General features: G+C 40.0%; 1 protein-coding gene across 1 annotated transcript; it reads right to left on the bottom strand.

Annotated features, from left to right (window-relative positions):
- Positions 1-3,837, bottom strand: LOC123257851. Its single transcript, XM_044717815.1, has 2 exons — positions 3,562-3,837; positions 1-3,075 (listed from the first exon to the last, which is right to left on the bottom strand). The coding sequence occupies exons 1-2, from the start codon at positions 3,835-3,837 to the stop codon at positions 1-3; spliced, it is 3,351 nt and encodes a 1,116-aa protein (XP_044573750.1).
- Positions 3,838-21,830: the final 17,993 nt, after the last annotated feature.

The following is a 21,830-nucleotide window of genomic DNA, read 5'->3' on the forward strand; positions in this document are numbered from 1 at the left end:
TCAATGTATCGATAGTCCATTCCTAAACATCCCGGGCCACCCTGAAACACGGTTTCTGAACTGAGTAGTTTCGCAATTTTCGTTATTGGCCGGGTTTTGAGCCGGATGATTCTGACTGCTTGAACCATATTGTCCTTTCCTTGGAAAGAGCCGATCACCTTCGCTAGATGCCATAATGCTGGTGGTGTGTTGGACTCCTTGACGAGCGCAACGCTGCCGATCGAAATGTTGTTTCGAAGATGGGTGCTTCATGCGATGAATGAAGCGCAAAACGTAAGCAAGTGTATGTATAAGCTTCAGCCAAGATGAGTTGCGATTGAGAAGCTTATCCCATGGGTTGTCCGTCGTGACAGTCGTCTGCGCAGCTAGGCAGGTAGTTTTGACTTCGTCTTGTATGCGTTTGTCTGAAAGAGAAGTACTGTTGTGAGTATTGTTCAATTTCACCAAGAATTGTTCCTTGTCCCTCAGCCATGAAGGACCCTTCCACCAAAATTGGAAGTCAATGAGCTCGGATACTCCCAAGCCACGTGATGCGCAATCCGCTGGGTTCGATTTTGAGTCTACATGCCGCCATGCATGCTTCGGGATGGTTTCGAGGATTTCTGAAGTGCGGTTCCCAACAAAAGTCTTGAGTTGGGCTGGTAAATACGATAACCATGACAGGACTATCGTCGAATCACTCCATGCGTAGATCGTTACGTCGTTGTTCATTAGTTGACTCAATAGAAGTGCGCCACATAGTTCCAGGCGCGGCAAACACTGCTGCTTCAAAGGTGCCACTCGTGTTTTTGCTGCAAGTACGGCGACCGAAATGGTTCCATCGTCGTTAACCATTCGGCTAGGATATTTCGATAGGTTTACATTGTACGACAATGTGTCCTCTCCAGGGTGCCAATGCAGCCCTAGCACTTTGACTGATGATTGTGAGGAATCCGTGTTATCCTCCGATTTGATGCGTGTGGTATTCGATACCCATTTCCCGAGCTCTAGGTTAGCACAGGACATCAGTTGGACCAGTTCGTCCATGTTGCGTAGCAGCTCATCCTCACTATTTGCTCCAGTGAGAACGTCGTCGACATAGAAGTCCTCCAACACGATTTTTGCTGCGTTCGGAAACTCGTGCTTATGGTCAGAAGCTAGTTGCTCTAGCACTCTGACTGCTAGAAATGGTGCGCATGATGTTCCATACATCACCGTGCATAGTTGGAAGTGGTTGATAGGATCTGAGGGATCCTCTCTCCATACGATTCTTTGATAGTCTCTATGTTTTTCGCTCACCCATATTTGACGGAACATCTTGACTATGTCCGCTGAAAAGACGTATTTGTACATACGGAATCGCAAGCACACAGCAAATAGGTCTCGCTGAATACTCGGTCCGATCGATAGTGTGTCGTTTAACGCCATGCCTTTGGCGTCTTGATATGAGCCGTCGAAAACCACTCGAAGTTTCCGACCCAATACGGGATGATGTGGCAGGTAGAAATTCCTACCCTTGGGAATTTCGCTCGGTGAGATTTCTCGCATATGTCCTAGCTCCTGGTATTCCCTCATGAACTTCACGTAGTCGTTACGTAATTGATGATTTTGTGCCAAACGTCGTTCAACTGATTTGAACCTCTGCAGCGCTCCTTGAAGTGTATCTGCGAATAGTGTTTCGGATACTTTAAACGGAAGTTCCACGATGTACTTGCCTTGTTTGTCTCGAGTGTGTGTTGTAAGAAAGTGTTTCTCCACCTCCTCGTCTTCAGGTTGAACTTCTGCTTTGCGTTGTATGCTTTCCAGTTCCCAGAACCTTCTGAGATAAGCATCGATGTCTATTGTCGTTGTGAGTTCCGTAGCGCTGCATGCGCGTGATGAAAGCAGTGATGTAATTACCCATCCGAAAATTGATGATATAGCAATGAGCTTTCCTTTGTCGTCGTAGATTTTTCTTCCAGTTATAACACTCCAAACGTGTTCGCTGCCCAAAAGAATGTCAATTGGGGCATTCGTGCTAAATTGCGAATCTGCCAATTGCAGATCGTTGAAAACTCGAAGTACAGACGCGTCGATGGTCTGCCTTTCCAATGATGATGTAATCTTTCCAAGCACGTGAGCCTGGACTACCAGCTGATCTTGCGAAATACGGGATTGGATGCTTATAGTGCTGCATCCTCTTGTAGTGTCTGCTTTGGTTGATGAAATTCCCGTAACCAGTATGCGTGATGGCGTACGAGCCAAACCAAGTGTTTGTATACAGCGTTCAGATATGTACGACAGTTCTGAACCCGTGTCCAATAGGAGTCGGCATGCTACCAAATCTCCCTTTGCGTTGCGAACGTTGACCATGGCCGTCGGCAAGGTGCTCCTGTTCCATCCAGTTGATTGTTGTGAATTTGCACTGCCTTGTGCACATACAATTGCTGCAGAGCCTTCTGCTTGTGCGATGTGACTCGTAGTCACCGTTGAGATGTGTGCGCTAGGATCCTCCTGATCCTCACCAATTTGAGAGATTGTTCCAATAGCCTGTTGCGTGCGTTGCAGGTGCAACAGTGAGTGATGCTGACCTTTACATTGTCTGCACTTGAACGTGGATTTGCATTTTCTGACCCCATGACCAGGTTTTAGACAATTGTAACATAGAGCGTTTTCCTTGGCAAACGAAACCCTCTGTCCTGCTGACATATCCAAGAATTGTTGGCATCCATACAGACGATGCTCTGTAGAATGACATTTGCTGCACTTTTTTCCTTCAAGTACAACCAACGAATGTGTGACCTTCCTTGTCTTGTCACCGATTGAGGCTGTAGTCTTGCCTCCGATTGTTTCACGCTTGCTGAGCTCTAGTTCCTCGCAACGTGCATCCAAAAATTTGAAGAATTCCTCCAGTGTGGGTGAGTCTGTCTCCACACTGCGCTCGATCCACCTGCGTCGAGTATCTGCATCCAGCTTCTCCAGCGTCAAGTAGATGATCCAACAATCTCGTCCTGTTTCCTCAATGGCATCCAAACCACGCACTATTTCATTGGCGCCGTCTGACACCTTCCGTAATGTTGTTGTATCCGACCTGGTTGTTGTTGGCAGCTTCATAAACTGCTCCAATAGTGAATTCACGATATGCCGTGGACGATTATATCTTTCATTAAGTCGCTCCCACGCAGTGTTGTAAGCTGAATCCGTAATAGCCAAATGTCGTACCAGATTCGCAGCCTCGTCGATCAGAAGAGATTTCAAATGATGAAATTTGTGCGTATTTGTCAAATTCGCCTTGTTGTGAATTGTGCTCTCATATATGTCTTTGAAAGCTGGCCACTCTGAATAATTGCCAGCGAACCGTTTAATTTGAATTTTAGGCAATTCGCTTTGAGCTGATGCCCCTACCATTTGAGCACTACCTGAATTCGCCGCGTAGGCGTCTCCTCCTTCAGGTCTCGACATGTTTGCAGTGGCTCGATTTGCCGCCAACTGCTCGAAGAGTTGTTGTTGCTGTTGTAGCAAACTTATTATTGCGTCGTTGTTTTGCAGCACGCCGCTGCCGTTTTCACTATTCCCAAATGATGGACTAGGTCTTGTACCTACCATCGCCGAAAGTAATGCATGTGCCCTTAGATATTTTTCCTCGTAGAATATGTTGTCATTCTCTGGGTCCACATACCCATCTACTTCGTCTAGCATAGCTATTTCATCACCAAATCTTGTGAATTCTTTCCATGTTGTGTCGAGATGCTTCAGCCGCGAAGACACCTCTGCCCGTGTGGCGTTCGATTGCTGCGCGTCCTCAGCCCAAGCCAAGCTCCGTGTGATATTGGCCTTGAGTCTGGCGCGCCCTTTTGTCAATGCTTTTAATTGCTCCATGCCGAGAAACGATTATTCTCATTTGTAATTGTTGCACAGAAAACTACAAAACAAATCCGGATGCGAAGGACCAAACAATGATCCCCAACCGGCAAGACGAATGAGTAGTGGACTGTAAAGTTATATGTTCTTGTCAGTTTCGCTGTCTAATTGGTACTAAAGAAAATTTACATTTGTGGAACTTAACGATAGGTGTGTGTGGGCATACATGTTGTGGATTGTAAAGCTAGTTGGTATAGAAAATATAAAGATGACAATATGGGATAACTTATAAACTATGTATCGATAGTCCATTCCTAAACAATTACATATTTATATATTTACGAACACTGTTCTTATTTTCAAACGGATGGTTCTTGCATACCCTACTGATGCCCACAGAAACAAAAAATCAGCTGTTTTTGTTTATTCTCACTCCACAAAACTCATCCATCAGAAGGGTATGGAACACCATCCGCTTGCAGAATTACAACAACTTAAAAGCAATCGACTGAAATATACCCTGTTTCTACCTTAATATATACATTTGAATGCATTCGTTGACACATGTATATGTATATATGAAAAACATTTTACAGCTACCACTTAATCGTATTCCATAACAAATATAAAATATAAGCTGAAATATAAAAATATAAAATATATTTTTATCATCATTAGCGAATAATGTATACCCCAATTTTCTTAGGATAGCATGCCTGAAAAGTTACAAAAATTTCAGCTGGCTTCAAAACAAATTCGAACGCACACACATGAAACCGTGTAGGTGAATGCGTAAGCACGCATACATATAAAGATCAGTTTAACCGCGGAGCAATTTTCTTGATGATGCGCCACTCAGCGAACAACCAAAAACGTTCAGAGAGAATTTGAGCGTAAGAATGAGAGTAAGATTCTCTCTGGGGCCTCTGGGGGCCTGTCGCTAGAAATTTTTGCGTTCATTTTCGTTGTATAAAATGAGAAGTCTATATGTTGTATGGTTTGTGATAGAACTTAAGATAAAACTTATCAATAGGCTTAACATTAAAAAATTCTAAAAAACTTAGCGCTTAGTAATTCACCCCACAACACTTATACAAGCGACGAGAGCCTTAATGCTGTCCAAAATCGAGTATGACCTCCCTATCTACGGCTGGTGTGCGCCATCTAACCTAAATAAGATCTAACCTAAATAAGATCTTATCTAAATAAGAGTATTGGCGCCTTTCCAACGACCCCAACGAAATGCCTCCTGGCCGAAGCGGGATTACCGGATATTAAAACCAGAGCATCTCAAACCACTTTTAAGCAGATACCAAAACTCATGTGCTCAATGAAATCCATTCTTTGCAAGGACTACGACGTGGCCCTGAAGGATCGAAGGCAATTCAAAGTTTAATCCACTATACGAAGATGCATTCAGTTTGTGAAGAGATACAATATATACAATACAATAGCCTTACCGATGGAATGAAGTCATCCTGTCTCCTAACTAAAAGGAAGATATATCATGTGCAGTGGCAGTCTTCCTATCCTGCAAGGAGTCCAAAACTTCTAGAATAACAGCAACCTTCTATGTGAAATTCGTTACCTCTGCATACAAAATAATGCTAAAATTAAGCTACTATGGGTCCCAGCGCATATAGGAATATCTGGAAACGAGTTAGCCGACAAAGCAGCAAAGTTTGCCGGACGGGCTCCGTGCCATTCAAATATACCCGAAGTACAGCAGGAAATCTGGAAAAATATCAAACAAATACTGCTCGACATCGAATTAGAAGACTGGTAGTCCATTATCCACTGGTAGAAACAATTTAACCCTGAAAAAACGAAACCAAATTCCCTGCGTCGGTCGACAGAAAGGAATGCGCCATTATCGATTAAAAACTATACACACAAAACTCACACACAAGCACATAATAAACGGCGAAAGACGCAAAACCGCCCTAACTGTAGGGAGGAACTATCAGTCAAACATATACTAGATTCATGCAGATACTATCATAAACTTAGGACCAACCTTTTTGGGCTTACTCCGCTCTGAAATTTATTAGCTACCCTAACAACTTCTAATTTAAACCTAAAAATATCTTTCTTAAGGAAATGGAAATCATACACCTAATTTAAACAGCACGACATGTTATAACTCTTATTAATGGTTAAGCATAAACATCACTGAAACAAATTGTTATATTATATTAATTATCGTGTCGATGGCCTTAGTAGCTAGTTACTCCTCTCTATAATAAGTTATTTTTAATAAATTTTTTAAAATAATTTTATGTATAATAGCTAATAGTAACTATATAAAATTATTATTACCTTCCTTTGGGAGTCACAAGCTACGTAAAGATTTTCTTGAGAATTTACTTAATTTCAGTTTTTGCCGTGAAACTTTGATTATGAACTTTAAAGTGACTTAGTAGGAATTGTTTATCTGGTCGAGTATAACACAAAACCGCGTATGAAATATTTTTAACACCCTAAAAATCGTGATTTATTGTTAAAACAAGAAAGGAAAGCTCTTTTTTATATGCAATTTTATACACCTATATAGCATATTTTCGTCACTAAAATTGGTATCAGATATTTTGCGTTTCACATGCAGGTTCGTCACCGGTACTTTATCTCGTCAACAGGTTTTTTTATATGATATCAGTTGTTTTTTTGTATATATTGATCTTCAATTATTTGAAATAGAACGCATAACATATAGAATATATATAAGTTAACAATAGTTAACGCACATGAAACAAATAATAAATAATATTAAAATACTTGTTTCTAAGTGCAGCCTTATGCTGAGTCAGCATAGCCGTTTTTAGGGGACGGGCCTTCAGCCGTTCGGTTCCCGATGTGGTGTATTATGCATGAACTGCATGGTCAGCACATCCAGGCTATGCGCGGTCGGGCCACCGACCATAGCTTAGATTTTAAAAGCTTCAGTTTAAATTTGTACTTCAAATTAAGAGCACACTGCTCAATAAAGATTTAACTCCGGCAGTTGCCGTTATAACTACTTATCTTTTATTTGCCGGCTGAGTCACTAGGCCAGCGGCAACGGAGTCAGTAAACTCCGCAACATAATCATCATAACTCTACAGGGCAGCAGAGGAAGTCTACCAGGAGCATCTCTAAAAATCGAAGTGGAGATACGTGGATATTGATGTATTAAACTAATTGGCGCCCAACCAACATTTACCTACACCCAAAAAAAGGATTGGATATAGGAGGATATAGGATTATAATTTAAAAAAAATTATACACAAAAATTATGTAAGTGGAATTTTTTCATCCAATCTATCCAAATCTGCAAGAAGAAAAATATTGTTTTTTAAGAACAAAAAAATATAAATTCAAAGTGTTTCATTTTGCAACAAAATTGTGTTTGAAGCCTAAACGATAGAGGGGCTAATAATAAAATATAAATAAATAAAACGAAAAGTTAACGTATGATTTTATAATAACAATTCATAAAAAATTTTTTTTACTATGGTTCAGAAATTGATTACGACTCATATAGTAGAAAAGAGTTCGCAGCAGCTAAGCTTTGCACTACATCTGATGTAAAAAAAAAAAAAATACAAAAGTATAGATACAAATAAATTAATTTAAAAAATAAATTAGTTTATTTTAACAGAAGACAAGATTCATTTTTCCGTCTTATATTTAATTTAATTTTGCTGTTCATAACTTTGCCAGGCCCGGACGGTAATATAAAACCCGCGGTCGAACAATTTTTATTTATTTCCTTTTGCTGACCCTACAGTTTTTCCGTGGGAATAATCCGGCCACTTATGTGCTGGCTGACTTTATCTTTGTTTCTCATTGTCGCTGCCCATACGAACATTTTCCGTAGGTGTAATCTGAGTCGCCTATGTAGCTGAATTCCCTAGTAGCGGATTTCGTTTTGTCAATGCTGCTGATACGGTCACGTTTCTAGGAACATCAACTTAGCTACTCATGACCGATTCATTCAATCGCCATAGAAGCAGGAAAAGTTACTCTAGCGGTTCGGAATCTGAGGGCGAAGGGGGAGTTCTAGCATCATTGGCGAAACTCGCAATTGAAACCCCTCGCGAAGAATTAGTCATGAACCCCACAGAGCTTAGCGCTATCATAGACACCGCTGTTGGCAATGCTTTGGCAAAGCAAGCCATTCAAAACCAGCAAAGAGAAAATGAATTACGCCAGACAATCGATACTCTTGCTGCCAAAGTGGCAGCGATGAGTGTGTCACAGACCTCAGCACAAACCCCGGACATAAGGGTATATGAGGAGATACAAATTCTAGACAATATCCGTTGTGACGAGCCGTTAGATGCCGTCAAATGTTTACCAGAATTTGCGGGGACTCAGGAATCGTACGTCTCTTGGAGACAAGCGGCCGTTGCCGCTTATCGCATATTCCGTCGATATGATGGCAGCTCACGCCACTACCAGGCCGTCATCATAATTAGAAGCAAAATCAGGGGTCCTGCCGATGCAGTACTATCCTCCTTTGGCACGGTATTGAATTTCGATGCGATAATAAGTCGCCTCGATTTCACATACAGTGACAAACGGCCGATGCACGTCATCGAGCAGGAGTTGGGAACCTTAAGACAAGGGGGCCTAAACCTATTGCAGTATTATGACGAGGTAGAGAAAAAGCTCATCTTGTTAACCAATAAAGTAAACATGTCCTACGATAAAGAAATGGCGAAAAACCTGTGTGGAAAATTCCGCGACGATGCGTTGCGTGTGTTCATATCAGGCCTAAGGCGAAACCTGACAGATGTGCTCTTCGCAGCAAAGCCGAAAGACTTGCCGTCGGCCTTGGCGCTAGCACAAGAAGTGGAGTCCAATCACGAAAGGTACGCCTTTGCGGCTACCTTCGCAAAAAATCAAGAAGATAGGGAGCGTAGACCGAGCGAAAAAACACAAGGTCGCCAACAGGAAAAGACTCCTCAGTCGACAAGCGCTCAAGTTCCTGGTGGAAAAGATCCACACTTTAACAAGCAGCACAAAGTTCAGGTTCATGCTGATCAGCAAGGTTACAAATATCAAAACATCCCTAAGCCAGAACCTATGGAGGTCGATCCCTCCCTCTCTAAAATTATTCCGGCTACCCACACCCAGCCCTACCAGAATAGGAGGCCTGCAAATTCCGAGCGGTCGAATGTCCCGAAAAAACAGCAAAAGCTTAACCATATTGCCCAGGGCGTAAGGGAGGCATACGACCGCAATGCTTCCGAAGTAGCAAGGGAATTAGACGATGACGCCATCTGTGATTATGATTCAGATGCCGTTAATTTTTTAGGGGAAAGTCCCTGCTACCTCTCGTCAGACGAAGAGTAGCAGGGATGGAGATGAAGTTTCTAATTGACACTGGTGCGTCTAAAAACTTTATCCGACCCCACAAGGTGTTGCGGGGTGTCCGCCCAGTAGATTCCCCTTTTTCCATCCACTCAATTCACGGCGAAACTACCATAACAAACAAATGCTTCGTCCGCCTATTCAACATAAAAGCGACGTTCTTCATACTACCGGACTTGTCATCCTTTGATGGGATAATCGGCCTTGACCTGTTAAAACAGGCAGGGGCATCCCTTTGCTTAGCTTCTGGCCACCTCAAGTGGGGCACAGAAGTTGAGAAAATTTCATTTCATAAGTGTGCTGATGTCAACTTTACGAAGATAGATTGCTCAGACGCACCCCCTTTGGTGAAGACAGCATTCTTGGAAATGCTAGAGAATAGGAAAAAATCCTTTGCAGATCCGAACGAAGCCTTACCCTACAACACCTCAGTTGTAGCCACCATCAGAATGATGAGCGAAGATCCCATTTATGCCAAACTTTACCCATATCCTATGGGAGCAGCGGATTTCGTCAATAAGGAAATCCAAGACCTGCTCAAAAACGGCATAATTCAGAAATCGGTCTCCCCTTATAACAACCCAATATGGGTTGTGGACAAGAAAGGAACCGATGAGTCGGGCAATCGAAACATGCGACTTGTGATAGACTTTCGCAAGCTAAACGAAAGAACGGTGTCCGACAGGTACCCCATGCCAAGCATCTCAATGATATTGGGAAACCTGGGCAAAGCCAAGTACTTCACAACGCTGGACTTAAAGTCCGGCTATCATCAAATCATTCTCGCCGAAAAAGACCGCGAAAAAACGTCCTTCTCCGTAAACGGGGGAAAATATGAATTTCGAAGACTCCCTTTTGGACTAAAAAATGCTGCCAGCATTTTCCAAAGAACCATTGACGATATCCTGCGAGAGAAAATCGGCAAGTTTTGCTATGTCTATGTCGATGACGTTATAATTTACTCGGAAGACGAAAACTCTCACATCAAGCACGTAGACTGGGTTCTAAAGAGCCTATATGATGCAAACATGAGAGTCTCAGCACAAAAATCTCGTTTTTTTAAAAAAAGCGTTAATTTTCTCGGGTTTATTGTCACTAGCAACGGGGCCACAACAGACCCAGAGAAGGTAAAGGCAATAAAGGAATTCCCTGAGCAAAAAAATGTGTTCGAGGTAAGGTCATTTTTAGGTCTGGCAAATTACTATAGATGCTTCATAAAAGACTTCGCAGCAATAGCCAGACCTATTTCCGAAATCTTAAAAGGGGAAAATGGAAGTGTATCTAAACATAAATCCAGAAACATACCAGTACAGTTTTCTGAAAAGCAGCAAAAGGCTTTTGATAAATTGCGGAACATATTAGCATCCGAGGATGTCATGCTCAGATATCCGGACTACAAGAAAGCATTTGATCTAACGACAGATGCTTCAGCCTATGGCATTGGGGCTGTGTTGTCCCAAGAAGGTCGTCCTATTACAATGATCTCGAGGACATTGAAGGACAGGGAGGCCAACTACGCCACCAATGAAAGAGAACTGTTGGCGATTATATGGGCATTAGCCAAATTGAGGCATTACCTATATGCGGTGAAGAACATAAATATCTACACCGACCATCAACCTTTAACCTATGCTGTGTCGGATTCGAATCCCAACGCAAAGATTAAAAGATGGAAGGGGCGAATCGACGAAAGCGGCGCCCGAATTTTTTATAAGCCCGGAAAAGAGAATTTGGTTGCTGATGCCCTATCAAGACAACAGCTTAATGCAGTGGAAGAGCAAGCAGCCGAGTCCTGTGCAGCTACGATCCACAGTGAGCGTTCGCTCACTCACACCATCGAAACGACTGACAAGCCGCTAAATTGCTTCCAGAATCAAATCGTTCTAGAAGAAGCGCGTTTCCCGCAGAAACGGAGTTTCGTACTTTTTGGAAACAAAAGGCGGCATTTAATTGATTTTGTCTGCAAAGAAACATTACTTGATGAGCTTGCAGACACAGTTGTCCCCAAGGGTGTGAACGCAATACATTGTGATTTACACACACTTGCAATGGTCCAAGACGATCTGGTCCGTGCATTCCCGGCCACAAAATTCTGGCACTGCAAAAATAGAGTGACAGATATTATTGCGGTCGACGAGAGGAGAGAAATCCTCACGGACGAACATAACAGGGCCCATAGAGCAGCCCAAGAAAACGTGAAGCAGGTACTCACCGCATACTACTTCCCGAAAATGGCTAAACTGGCAAACGAAATTGTAACCAATTGCAAAACATGCGCCAGAGCCAAATATGATAGACACCCGAGTAAACACGAGATAGGAGAGACACCAATCCCTTCTCATGTGGGGGAATTATTACACATCGACATTTTCTCCACAGACAAAAAGTACTTCCTTACCTGCATAGATAAGTTCTCCAAGTTTGCTGTGGTACAGCCCATTGCTTCCAGAACAATCGAAGACTTAAAACCTGCCTTACTGCAGCTTATGAATTTCTTCCCGAATGCAAAGACAGTTTATTGCGACAACGAACCATCGTTAAACTCGCACACAATTTCGACCATGTTGACCGATCACTTTGGGGTTGGCATCTCAAATGCGCCACCTCTGCACAGCGTCTCGAATGGTCAAGTAGAGCGTTTCCATAGCACTCTTGCAGAGCTAGCCAGATGTCTAAAAATCGATAGAAAAATAAGTGACACTGTAGAGCTGATCTTGCTAGCCACCACCAAATATAACAAGTCAATCCACTCTGTCATTGATAAGAGGCCGGTAGACGTTATACAAGCGCAAACGGAGGACACACAGACAGACATTCCAGAGAGGATCAGAAGCGCCCAAGTTGCGCTTAGGGCCAGGGAAAATGCCTCTCGCCAAAACAGAGTTTTTGAAGTTGGCGACAAGGTTCTAGTAAAATCAAACCGAAGACTCGGAAACAAACTCACACCGTTGTGTGAGGAAAAGACCGTCGAAGCGGACCTGGGGACCACGGTCCTCATCAAGGGGAGGGTGGTCCACAAGGACAACCTAAAATAACACCATTAGGCTATACGCCACCTATAGTTATAGATTTTGGTCACTTGACATAAGTTATAAGGTCATGTTATTTTAAGTGATGCCTTTTGGTGGTGGGAATTCTCAATATAAGCCCATTCTAAAAATAAAATTCGAATTTCCAGGTTCGAACTGATAGTTCTCCTATTGCTAAAATTGGCGTCGGCACACATCGCTGACTTTTCACATGCCAAGTACATCCCCATCGAGGAGGGCCGCATCCTAGTATGGGAAGAGTTCGCGCATGTAACACACTCGGCAAATCTCTCGGAATACAGGCGAGTCGTAGAGGAGACGGCCGGCATGGGTGACAAATTTCCGCAGTCTCACATGAGAAAACTCCTAAAGGTGGATACTGACCACCTTCGAGATTTGCTGGATTCGTTGGAAGTGCACCACAGAGTGGCCAGAAGTTTAGACTTCCTAGGTTCTATCTTAAAGGTCGTGGCGGGAACTCCAGATGTAGAGGATTTGGAGAGAACTAGGTTCATAGAAACTCAACTAATAAATTCAAACAATAGACAAATAGAAATTAATACTAAAGTTCAAAACCAAATCAATTTACTAACGACTGCGGTCAATCAGATTCTGAACTCAGCCAAAATTTCGCAAATCGACACTAGCCACTTATTCGAGACCTTAATGTCTCGCAATAGAATGATAATGATGGAGTTGCAAAATTTTATGCTTGCTATTGCCCTAGCTAAAATCAATGTCGTCAGCCCAAATATATTAGACCACGCAGATTTGGAGTCAGTTTGGCTGGAAGAGCCCACCAACACCCCCATAAGGGATCTTTTGTCCGTCTCGTCCGTAAAAATACTACAATCCGTTAACGTCTTATACTTTATAATAAGATTTCCTAAGATAAAATTTGCATGTAAGAAGGTCATAATATACCCGGTCGCCCAACATGATATAATCCTTCAGTTAAAGGACAACGTCGTTGCAGAATGTGGAAGAGAGGTCCACAAAGTTACTGATTGCAGCACATCGCCCGGTGCCACGTTTTGCCGGCTTGCAGCAGGCACCTCATGCGCCAGAGATCTACACGCAGGAGGAACTGCACACTGCGAAGCCCAGCCAAGCAACCTGCTCCCGATCACCCACGTAGATGAGGGTACCATCATCATCAATGACTGTTCAGCGCATGTTCGAGTTGACAACGGGTCAGAGGTCTTGGTACATGGAACGTACCTTATAACATTCGACGAGCGCGTCTTGATCAACAAGACTCAGTATATCAACCACAACAACATTCGGAAGAAAACTCCAGGAGTGGCGAAATCACCATTGCTGAACATAACCATCAGCCACGAAGTTTTAAGCCTCCCTTACCTTCATCGCTTGAATGAACGTAATCTGAGGTTCATCCAGAAGGTTGGAGAAGAAATCAATGGCACCAAAACACACCAGATAGTACTAGCTGTGATAGCAGTATTCTGCGCTTTAGCCTGCATCCTGCTCACCTGTCATCGAGTCATCCTGGCAAGAAGATCCGCTGCCAAACTTAAGGAGGTGATCGCTGGAATAGGGTCGGCCGAGGGCGGCCATAATCTTGAAGGGGGAGTAGTTAACAATAGTTAACGCACATGAAACAAATAATAAATAATATTAAAATACTTGTTTCTAAGTGCAGCCTTATGCTGAGTCAGCATAGCCGTTTTTAGGGGACGGGCCTTCAGCCGTTCGGTTCCCGATGTGGTGTATTATGCATGAACTGCATGGTCAGCACATCCAGGCTATGCGCGGTCGGGCCACCGACCATAGCTTAGATTTTAAAAGCTTCAGTTTAAATTTGTACTTCAAATTAAGAGCACACTGCTCAATAAAGATTTAACTCCGGCAGTTGCCGTTATAACTACTTATCTTTTTTTTGCCGGCTGAGTCACTAGGCCAGCGGCAACGGAGTCAGTAAACTCCGCAACATAATCATCATAACTCTACAGGGCAGCAGAGGAAGTCTACCAGGAGCATCTCTAAAAATCGAAGTGGAGATACGTGGATATTGATGTATTAAACTAATTTATACATATATGGAAGTAACCTCTGGACAGGCGATTTACACAGTTAGCAATACTTTAATTGTAAGGATAAATATCAAAACTCTTTTTTTTTTAACTCTATAGACTTTGACATTCAAGAAGGTGGAATAATTAAAAACCTTTCCAAAGACGTATAGAATTTTTCGATAGCTTCAGTGGCTCTGAAGTTATACGTATTTTTAATTTACAAAGGTTTTGGAATTTGGTTAGTTTAAAAATTTTAATTAAAAACTTGCCCAAAAATTTATTTAAAATCCAAAATTGTTTCGTAGTTGTGGGAAACCAAATTATTTTAACAAATTAATAGATGAGAGGCCTATCCTTATGAGAGTTCCATTATATAATAAATTATAAAAAAAAAAAACAAGAAAGGAAAGCTAACTTCCAGCGGAGCCGAAGTTGATATACCCTTGCAGTTAAGCAGAAGCTAATATTATTATTATATATATCGGATCCTATATAGTTGTCCGATCCTTATGAGAATTTCACCATCAACAAAATTTCTAATAAAAATATTGGAAACCGCCCCAAGCATCTTTAAAAATAGAAAGGTTGTGCCATTTCCGATCGTTCAGTTATATGGCAGGTATAGGATATAGTTGGCCGATTCTTCTGAACATAGGATTAGATTGCCCAAAACGGAAACCGTAGACAGTCCCATTATTCTAGCTTCAAAAACAACAAAGTTTCCCATAATGCAATCTGTAGTAAGTCCCATCCTTCTAACCTATAAAAAAAGAAAAAATTTATGGCATATCCGATCAATCATATAAAAAACATGTATTATATCTAAAATAAATGCGCAAAGATAAAAAATTAAAAAAAAAGTGGAAATTACGTTTTTCAATTGTTGAATGTAACAATTTATTTTGGGTGTGCGATACAAAATAATAAATATTAGAAAAGTATTGGCGGAGTTGGTTTGCTTGGTTTTTTTTTAGCTTTTAATCCATGATTTGGCCCAAAACGGTGGTGGCTGCATTTATTTATTTGCATTATATGCTCAGTGGGGGCATATGCATATAAAGCGTCCTACTCATAAAATTTTGCATTCTTCTCATTGAGACATGAGACACTGAAACACAAAGCAGAATTACATCAAAATTTTCCATCAAGCAATGGGAGGGCCTGAGTTCTAATCCTAGTTGAGTCAATGTTTCTGTTTTACTTTTTAAGCCCTTTTTTATTTGGATTTTATTTTTGAAATATTTGAAAATATCTTATGTACAAACTTTCATAAGGATGGGCCGACTATATCCTATAGCTGTCATAGAACGATCGGAATTAGCATAACTTTGGTGTTTTTTAAGTAAGAAAGATGGGACTTGGTACAGATTCCATTTTGGGCAAAATAATCTTATTGGCCAAATTTCATAGGGATCGTCCAACTATATCCAATAGCCGCCATATAACTGAACGATCGGAAATGGCACAACTGCAAGGGTATATCAACTTCGGCTTCGCCCGAAGTTAGCTTTCCCTTCTTGTTTTTCTTTGGGACCTCAAGATTGGTCAAGATTGGAAGATACAATCTTCTGAGTCTTCTCATTAAGACATGAGACACTGAAACACAAAGCAGAATTACATCAAAAGTTGCCATCAAACAATAAAGTTCGAGGTTAGCCGAGTGGAGAGCGTCGTGGTTCCTAACGAGGAGGGCCTGGGTTAGAGTCCTAGTTGAGTCAATGTTTACGTTTTACTTTTTAGGCCCTTTTTTATTTGGATTTTATTTTTAAGTAAATAAACTAAAATCTGAAAAGATATACTCCATATTTTTTAGGGTATTGACCAAATATATGCAGACTCCAAAAAGCAAAGTTGCCAATCAAATACACACACATGTATAAGTAACTGCAAGCTTCACAGGAGGCTGCACAAAATGGGTAGCTGCACTAAAAATATTATATCTGCGGACAGAAAAATATTCTAAAATGTGTCCCGCAGCCCCACTTTAGTGATTAAAATTTTTTTTACTTTCACCCTAATTTCTCCCAAACCAAATAACTTTTGGAATATGTTTCGACAAAAATTATCTAATTGAAATAATACCTTTCGATTGGTATATCATTCATTTAGATCGGTTGCCTACAGAAAATTTTTAATTCTTCGGTTATATATAGAGTTTCCTCGCGCACGCCTCGGCATGCAGGTCGTCACCTCGTGGACAGAAAATTTTTAATTCTTCGGCTATATATAGAGTTTCCTCGCGCACGCCTAGGCATGCAGGTCGTCACCTCGTGGACTTCCGTTCACAGTGATAGTCGGCCGATCCTTATGATATAATTATAATTTTGTACATAAGATATTTTGGTCAAACATAACATGTGTGGAAAGTCCCAAACCTCTAACTTAAAAAACACCAAAGTTATGGTTTCGGGATTTTTTGCGCTTCAAAATTCCTGAACGTTTTTTTTTAAACCGGTTTCCAAATTGCCGGTGTTTTTCAATAAAGGTTGTAGCTTTTGAAAAAAAAAATAGATCTTAGATTTTTTTAAACAAAAAGGACAAAATTTTTACACAAGAAACTGAAAGTTTCGCCATTTGTTCGTGTTTTTCGGATTTTGACGCCAGTTTTTCGGTACAACTTACAAAAATTCTGTCATTCATGCCACATATTAATGTTGTCTCATTAATAATTAATAAAACGAGACAAATTTCATTAAAAAATTATGAATTGAAGTTATAACACTTTTCCCAAAAAAAGTCAATTCAACCTAGCGAGCGCTAGGGAGTAATAATGTGTATAAGAATAAGAGCATATTCCTTTCTTCTTAGTGTTTACAAAGTTATAAAACTGCTTTGGATCCTGAGTAAACTGAATCCGACAGCGGCGAATATAATAACATTCGGCGTTTTGCACGGTTTTTGTGAAATCTAACCGATCTATTAAGTATCTTGATAAATCTATGCTGCTCCAGGTTCTTTTATATTTATTTAAAAGCCTGTCTTTATCTTTTTTTAATTTCGTGAGGCACCTTGTAACCAAGGAGGATTATTTGAAGCGGACAGATATTTCCACGACACACAAGACAAAAAATGTATTTAATGTATAATACAATTTTTCTAAGAGGATATTTATATCGGTGCACCAGTCAAAATGATCAATTACCCAATTAAATTTGTGAAAGTCAGCCTTACTAAAACACAAATTTTATTGACACGCGGGGGAGCTTCTGATCGACACCAGAAATAGTTTCGATTGAAACCTCAAGCGTGGGGTAATATGGAACTTCAGGGGTTGAGAGGGGCAAAGCTCTGGAAAGTGTGGTAGCATCATCAGGATCAGATACAAAACATAAGTCTAGAAGCTGACCCAACGAATTTGTAGTATGCATGGGTCATTATAACAAGTACAAACTATAGCCATAACAATATTGTACTACAGTGGATATATGATCGCACATACATATATGTCCACTAATGGGAAGAGATATGGTCAGCATATTCTCATTACTTGACAGCGCACACAAGTGAGCCGCTTTCACCAGCCTCATATACGAGCATAGATCTAAATGTATAAATCTTTGTGGTCTTTATTTGTTGAAAATACAATGTAATGTAAATGTAAGACAGACAAGAAGAAACCTTCAACAAATAAAGGCCACAAAGGTTTGGCCATCGGCCTAAAACGCAATTCCAAAGACATTATTATACTAGTCGAATTTGAGAACACGGCGACCGTGACAGTTATTTTCAACCTTCGGATAGGAGCAAAATAATTTTTCGCAGTGAAAACAAATATAATATAATGGAAATTGTGAAAACAAAAAAATATATTATCGTTAAAAAAAAAACTTACTTAAAAACTGTACTTTAAAGGGAGTCTGGAAATGTAACATTTAAATTTACCATAAGTTTCTTTTCAACTTGCTTCAATAACTTGCACCTTTTTTGTTTCACTTGAATAGCACATTTTAGATTTTGTGTCATTTCAGCAACCAAGGAGATTGAATCATAAATGTTTTTTGATTAATGTGTGAATTTTAAACATAGTTTAATCATTTTGTGCAATTAGGGGTCGTGGAACGTCACTAAGTCACAAAGAACAGATCCAAATACAAAGCTATATTGGTTTTAACTTTTCTGTAGCTAATATACCAAAAAAATGGAAGCAGAAGAAAAGTCGTATACACTTTTATCAAGAACAAACAAAACTATGGTAAAAATATAAAAGGTCGCAAAGGTAATGTTCTTAGCGACACAGATTAATAAAACAGATTAAATTAATTTATTAAAAATTTTCTTTTCATGATCTGAGGAAAGAGACGCATCAATTGGAGCGTTTACATAGTCGAGTAGGCGGAGTGATGGAATGGGGAGCCATATCTTGGGAACTCCAATTTTTATCCTCAAACATGAATGCAAAAGCATATCTAAACGTCCTTAAAAAAGATTTTCCACCATTTGAAAATTTTTTCAATCGTTTGCCTTGGACATTCCAGCACGACAATGGCCCACTACATACTGCACGTGTTGTTAAATCTTTTTAAAAGATAATAATGTTGAAACTCTGAACTGGCCCGGATCTGAATATAATGAATATGTTTGGGGATGGCTGGCCAAAAAGGTTTATGAGTCTGGCAAACAATTTGGGACTGGGCTACAAAATCCCAAGACTATATTAAAAGTCTATATGATTCGCTGCCCATAAAAATTGAATAAAAACAAATTTTCTAATGTTTAAGTTCGTTAAATATACTTTAAAAATAAAATGTCAACGAGCAACTAAAATAAAATACTATCAACAAATGATAAAAAAAATATAATAGTATTAATAATAATACAAAAATCAACTTATGAGCAGCGCTGGATTCGGGGAAACTGCAACCAATGACAAAGAGAAGAACTTTAAAACAATCGAGGGCCTAACTTGCAAACGGTCGAAGTAACGCAACCAGGCTGCATTTATGCCAATGCCTTGTTCAGTTGCCAATAGTCTTTGTCTCTATTCGCGTGGCCCCCCTCGTGCATTCGATCGGCCACCTGCATCTGCCGTCATGCGCTATAGTTGTCTCGCTCTCTCGCGATATCTCTCGGTCGCTCCGCAGCATCAAGCGTCGAGGCGCGGTTCCGCGTCTATTATTATAGTTATACCCTTGCAGAGGGAATTATAATTTTGGTCAAAAGTGTGCAACGCAGTGAAGGAGACATATAAAGTATATATATTCTTGATCAGGATCTGAGTCGATATAAGCATGTCCGTCTGTCTGTCTGTCCGTCTGTCTGTCGGTTTCTACGCAAACTAGTCTCTCCGTTTTAGAGCTATCGAGTTGAAACTTTGCACACATCTTTGTTTTGTTTGCAGGCAGTATATAAGTCGGAACGGCCGGGATCGGTCAACTATATCCTATAGCCATATAACTGATTGATCGGAAATGCCATAGTTTTGGTGTTTTTTATGTTAAGTATGGAGAACTAGAAAATAGTTCTCCATATTAATAAAAATAAAATTGAATGAATTATATGGTGAAATAAATAAATTAAAATTAGATTTTGTCAAATCATCTTTAAAGCAAAAACGGGTAATTCAACAGAATACCCTAAACAAACATGTCGAAGTATTAGTAGCTCGTTTTAATGAAGCTTATATACTAATACACGACCAGAGAGATCAATTAGATAAAAATCATTGGTCACATGTTTTAAAGTTCCTAAACAGATTGCGGTCGAACTTAATAAACATAAAAGAAGAACACGACTTCGCTATTTCATTGCCAACTATCTTAAACACTCCTTTAACAGTAGAACTTGAGGAAGAATTAGAATCGCAAAAATTACAAGTAGAGGCAGAAGTTTCAGATTGTGATAGACTAGATATAGAAGAACAAGTTTCAAATAATCTAACCATTCCCGCTGTACTTTTTCAACCTGAATTATCAGATCAGGAAGAAGTGAACTTTGACTCGAACAGTATATAAGAATATAAAACAATAACAATGGCTGACGAAACAATCGCCCAATGGGCATACATAAAAGATATTTCAAATGCCATTCCAGAGTTCAATGGCAAAAAACTAAATCTTCAAATATTTATCACAGCTTTGAATTTTGTAAATTTAACAAGAGGAATATTTCAACATATAGCGGTTGAAGTAATCAAATCAAAAATTCCAGGATCAACCCTATATAAAGTACAAAATGAAACCACAACAAGAAAGGAAAGCTAACTTCGGGCGGAGCCGAAGTTTATATACCATTGCAGTTGAGTCGCAGTCCGCTAGGTGGCGCCACGCATCTTATATTATTAGATATATAGCGGATCGTATATAGTTGGCCGATCCTTATGAAACTTGGCAAATCGAATTATTTTGCCAAAATAGGAATCCATTGAAACTCCCATCCTTCTAACTTGAAAAACAACGAAGTTATAGCATTTCCGATCAATCAGTTATATGACAGCTATAAGATATAGACGGCCGATCCTGATGACATTTAGCAGATCATATAAGTTGGCCCAAATTAGAATGCACAGAAAGTCCCATCCTTCTAACTTGAAAAACAACGAAGTTATAGCATTTCCGATCAATCAGTTATATGGCATCTATAGGATATAGTTTCCCGATCATTATGAAATTCGACAAATCAGATTGTTTTTCCCAAAATAGAATCTCTACCAAATCCCATCTTTCTAACTTAAAAAACACCAAAGTTATGCCAATTTCGATCGTTCTATGACAGCTATAGGATATAGTCGGCCGATCCTTACGAAATTTTGTACATAAGATATTTTGGTCAAATATAACATGTGTAGAAACTCCCAACCTTCTACTTAAAAAACACCAAAGTTATGGCATTTCCGATCAATCAGTTATATGGCAGCTATAGGATATAGTCGACCGATCCCGGCCGTTCCGACTTATATACTGCCTGCAAAGGAAAGAAGGGTGTGTGCAAAGTTTCAACTCGATAGCTCTAAAACTGAGAGACTAGTTTGCGTAGAAACAGACAGACGGACAGACGGACAGACGGACATGCTCATATCGACTCAGGGGGTGATCCTGATCAAGAATATATATACTTTATAGGGTCGGAGATGTCTCCTTCACTGCGTTGCACACTTTTGACAAAAATTATAATACCCTCTGCAAGGGTATAATAAATGGAATCATTAAAAAGCTCAAAGATACTATTATCGGTGAAACATCTGATGAATTTAAAGCAACAATGTTGAAAACTACCCAGAAATTCAAAACGCCTGAAAAGTTCACAACAGAAATAGAAAACTTACGAAAACTACTAGAAACATCGTATATCAATGAGGTATTGCCATATTTCAAAATTGTATAAAATAAATCTCGGTCTCAACTCGATTTTCAAACAGATCAGGATTGGTTAATACCATTAGATTTCAATCAAGAAATAAATATCTCAATTACACATTCGATCAATAATATTTTTATCATCCCAGCACGATCCGAAGTTGTGAGACAAATTCATATAACATCTCTCCCAAAGAAGTCCTTATTAAAAATCAATGTATAGATGATGTCATAATTGTAACTAGAAATAACTAGTTATTACTAGTTACTTTATTTCACTATAACTTATTCAAGCAACA

The sequence above is a fragment of the Drosophila ananassae genome (genome assembly GCF_017639315.1).
Source record: "Drosophila ananassae strain 14024-0371.13 chromosome 4 unlocalized genomic scaffold, ASM1763931v2 tig00000071, whole genome shotgun sequence".
Classification (NCBI taxonomy): domain Eukaryota; kingdom Metazoa; phylum Arthropoda; class Insecta; order Diptera; family Drosophilidae; genus Drosophila; species Drosophila ananassae.

What these genes read in the sequence shown, in the direction of transcription:
- LOC123257851 (XM_044717815.1), bottom strand. Translation starts at nt 3,837, where the DNA reads ATGGAGCAATTAAAAGCATTGACAAAAGGGCGCGCCAGACTCAAGGCC. An exon ending in ATGCATTACTTTCGGCGATG is followed by an intron (nt 3,076 to 3,561) that starts GTAGGTACAAGA and finishes CTATTGGAGCAG; the next exon opens with TTTATGAAGCTGCCAACAAC.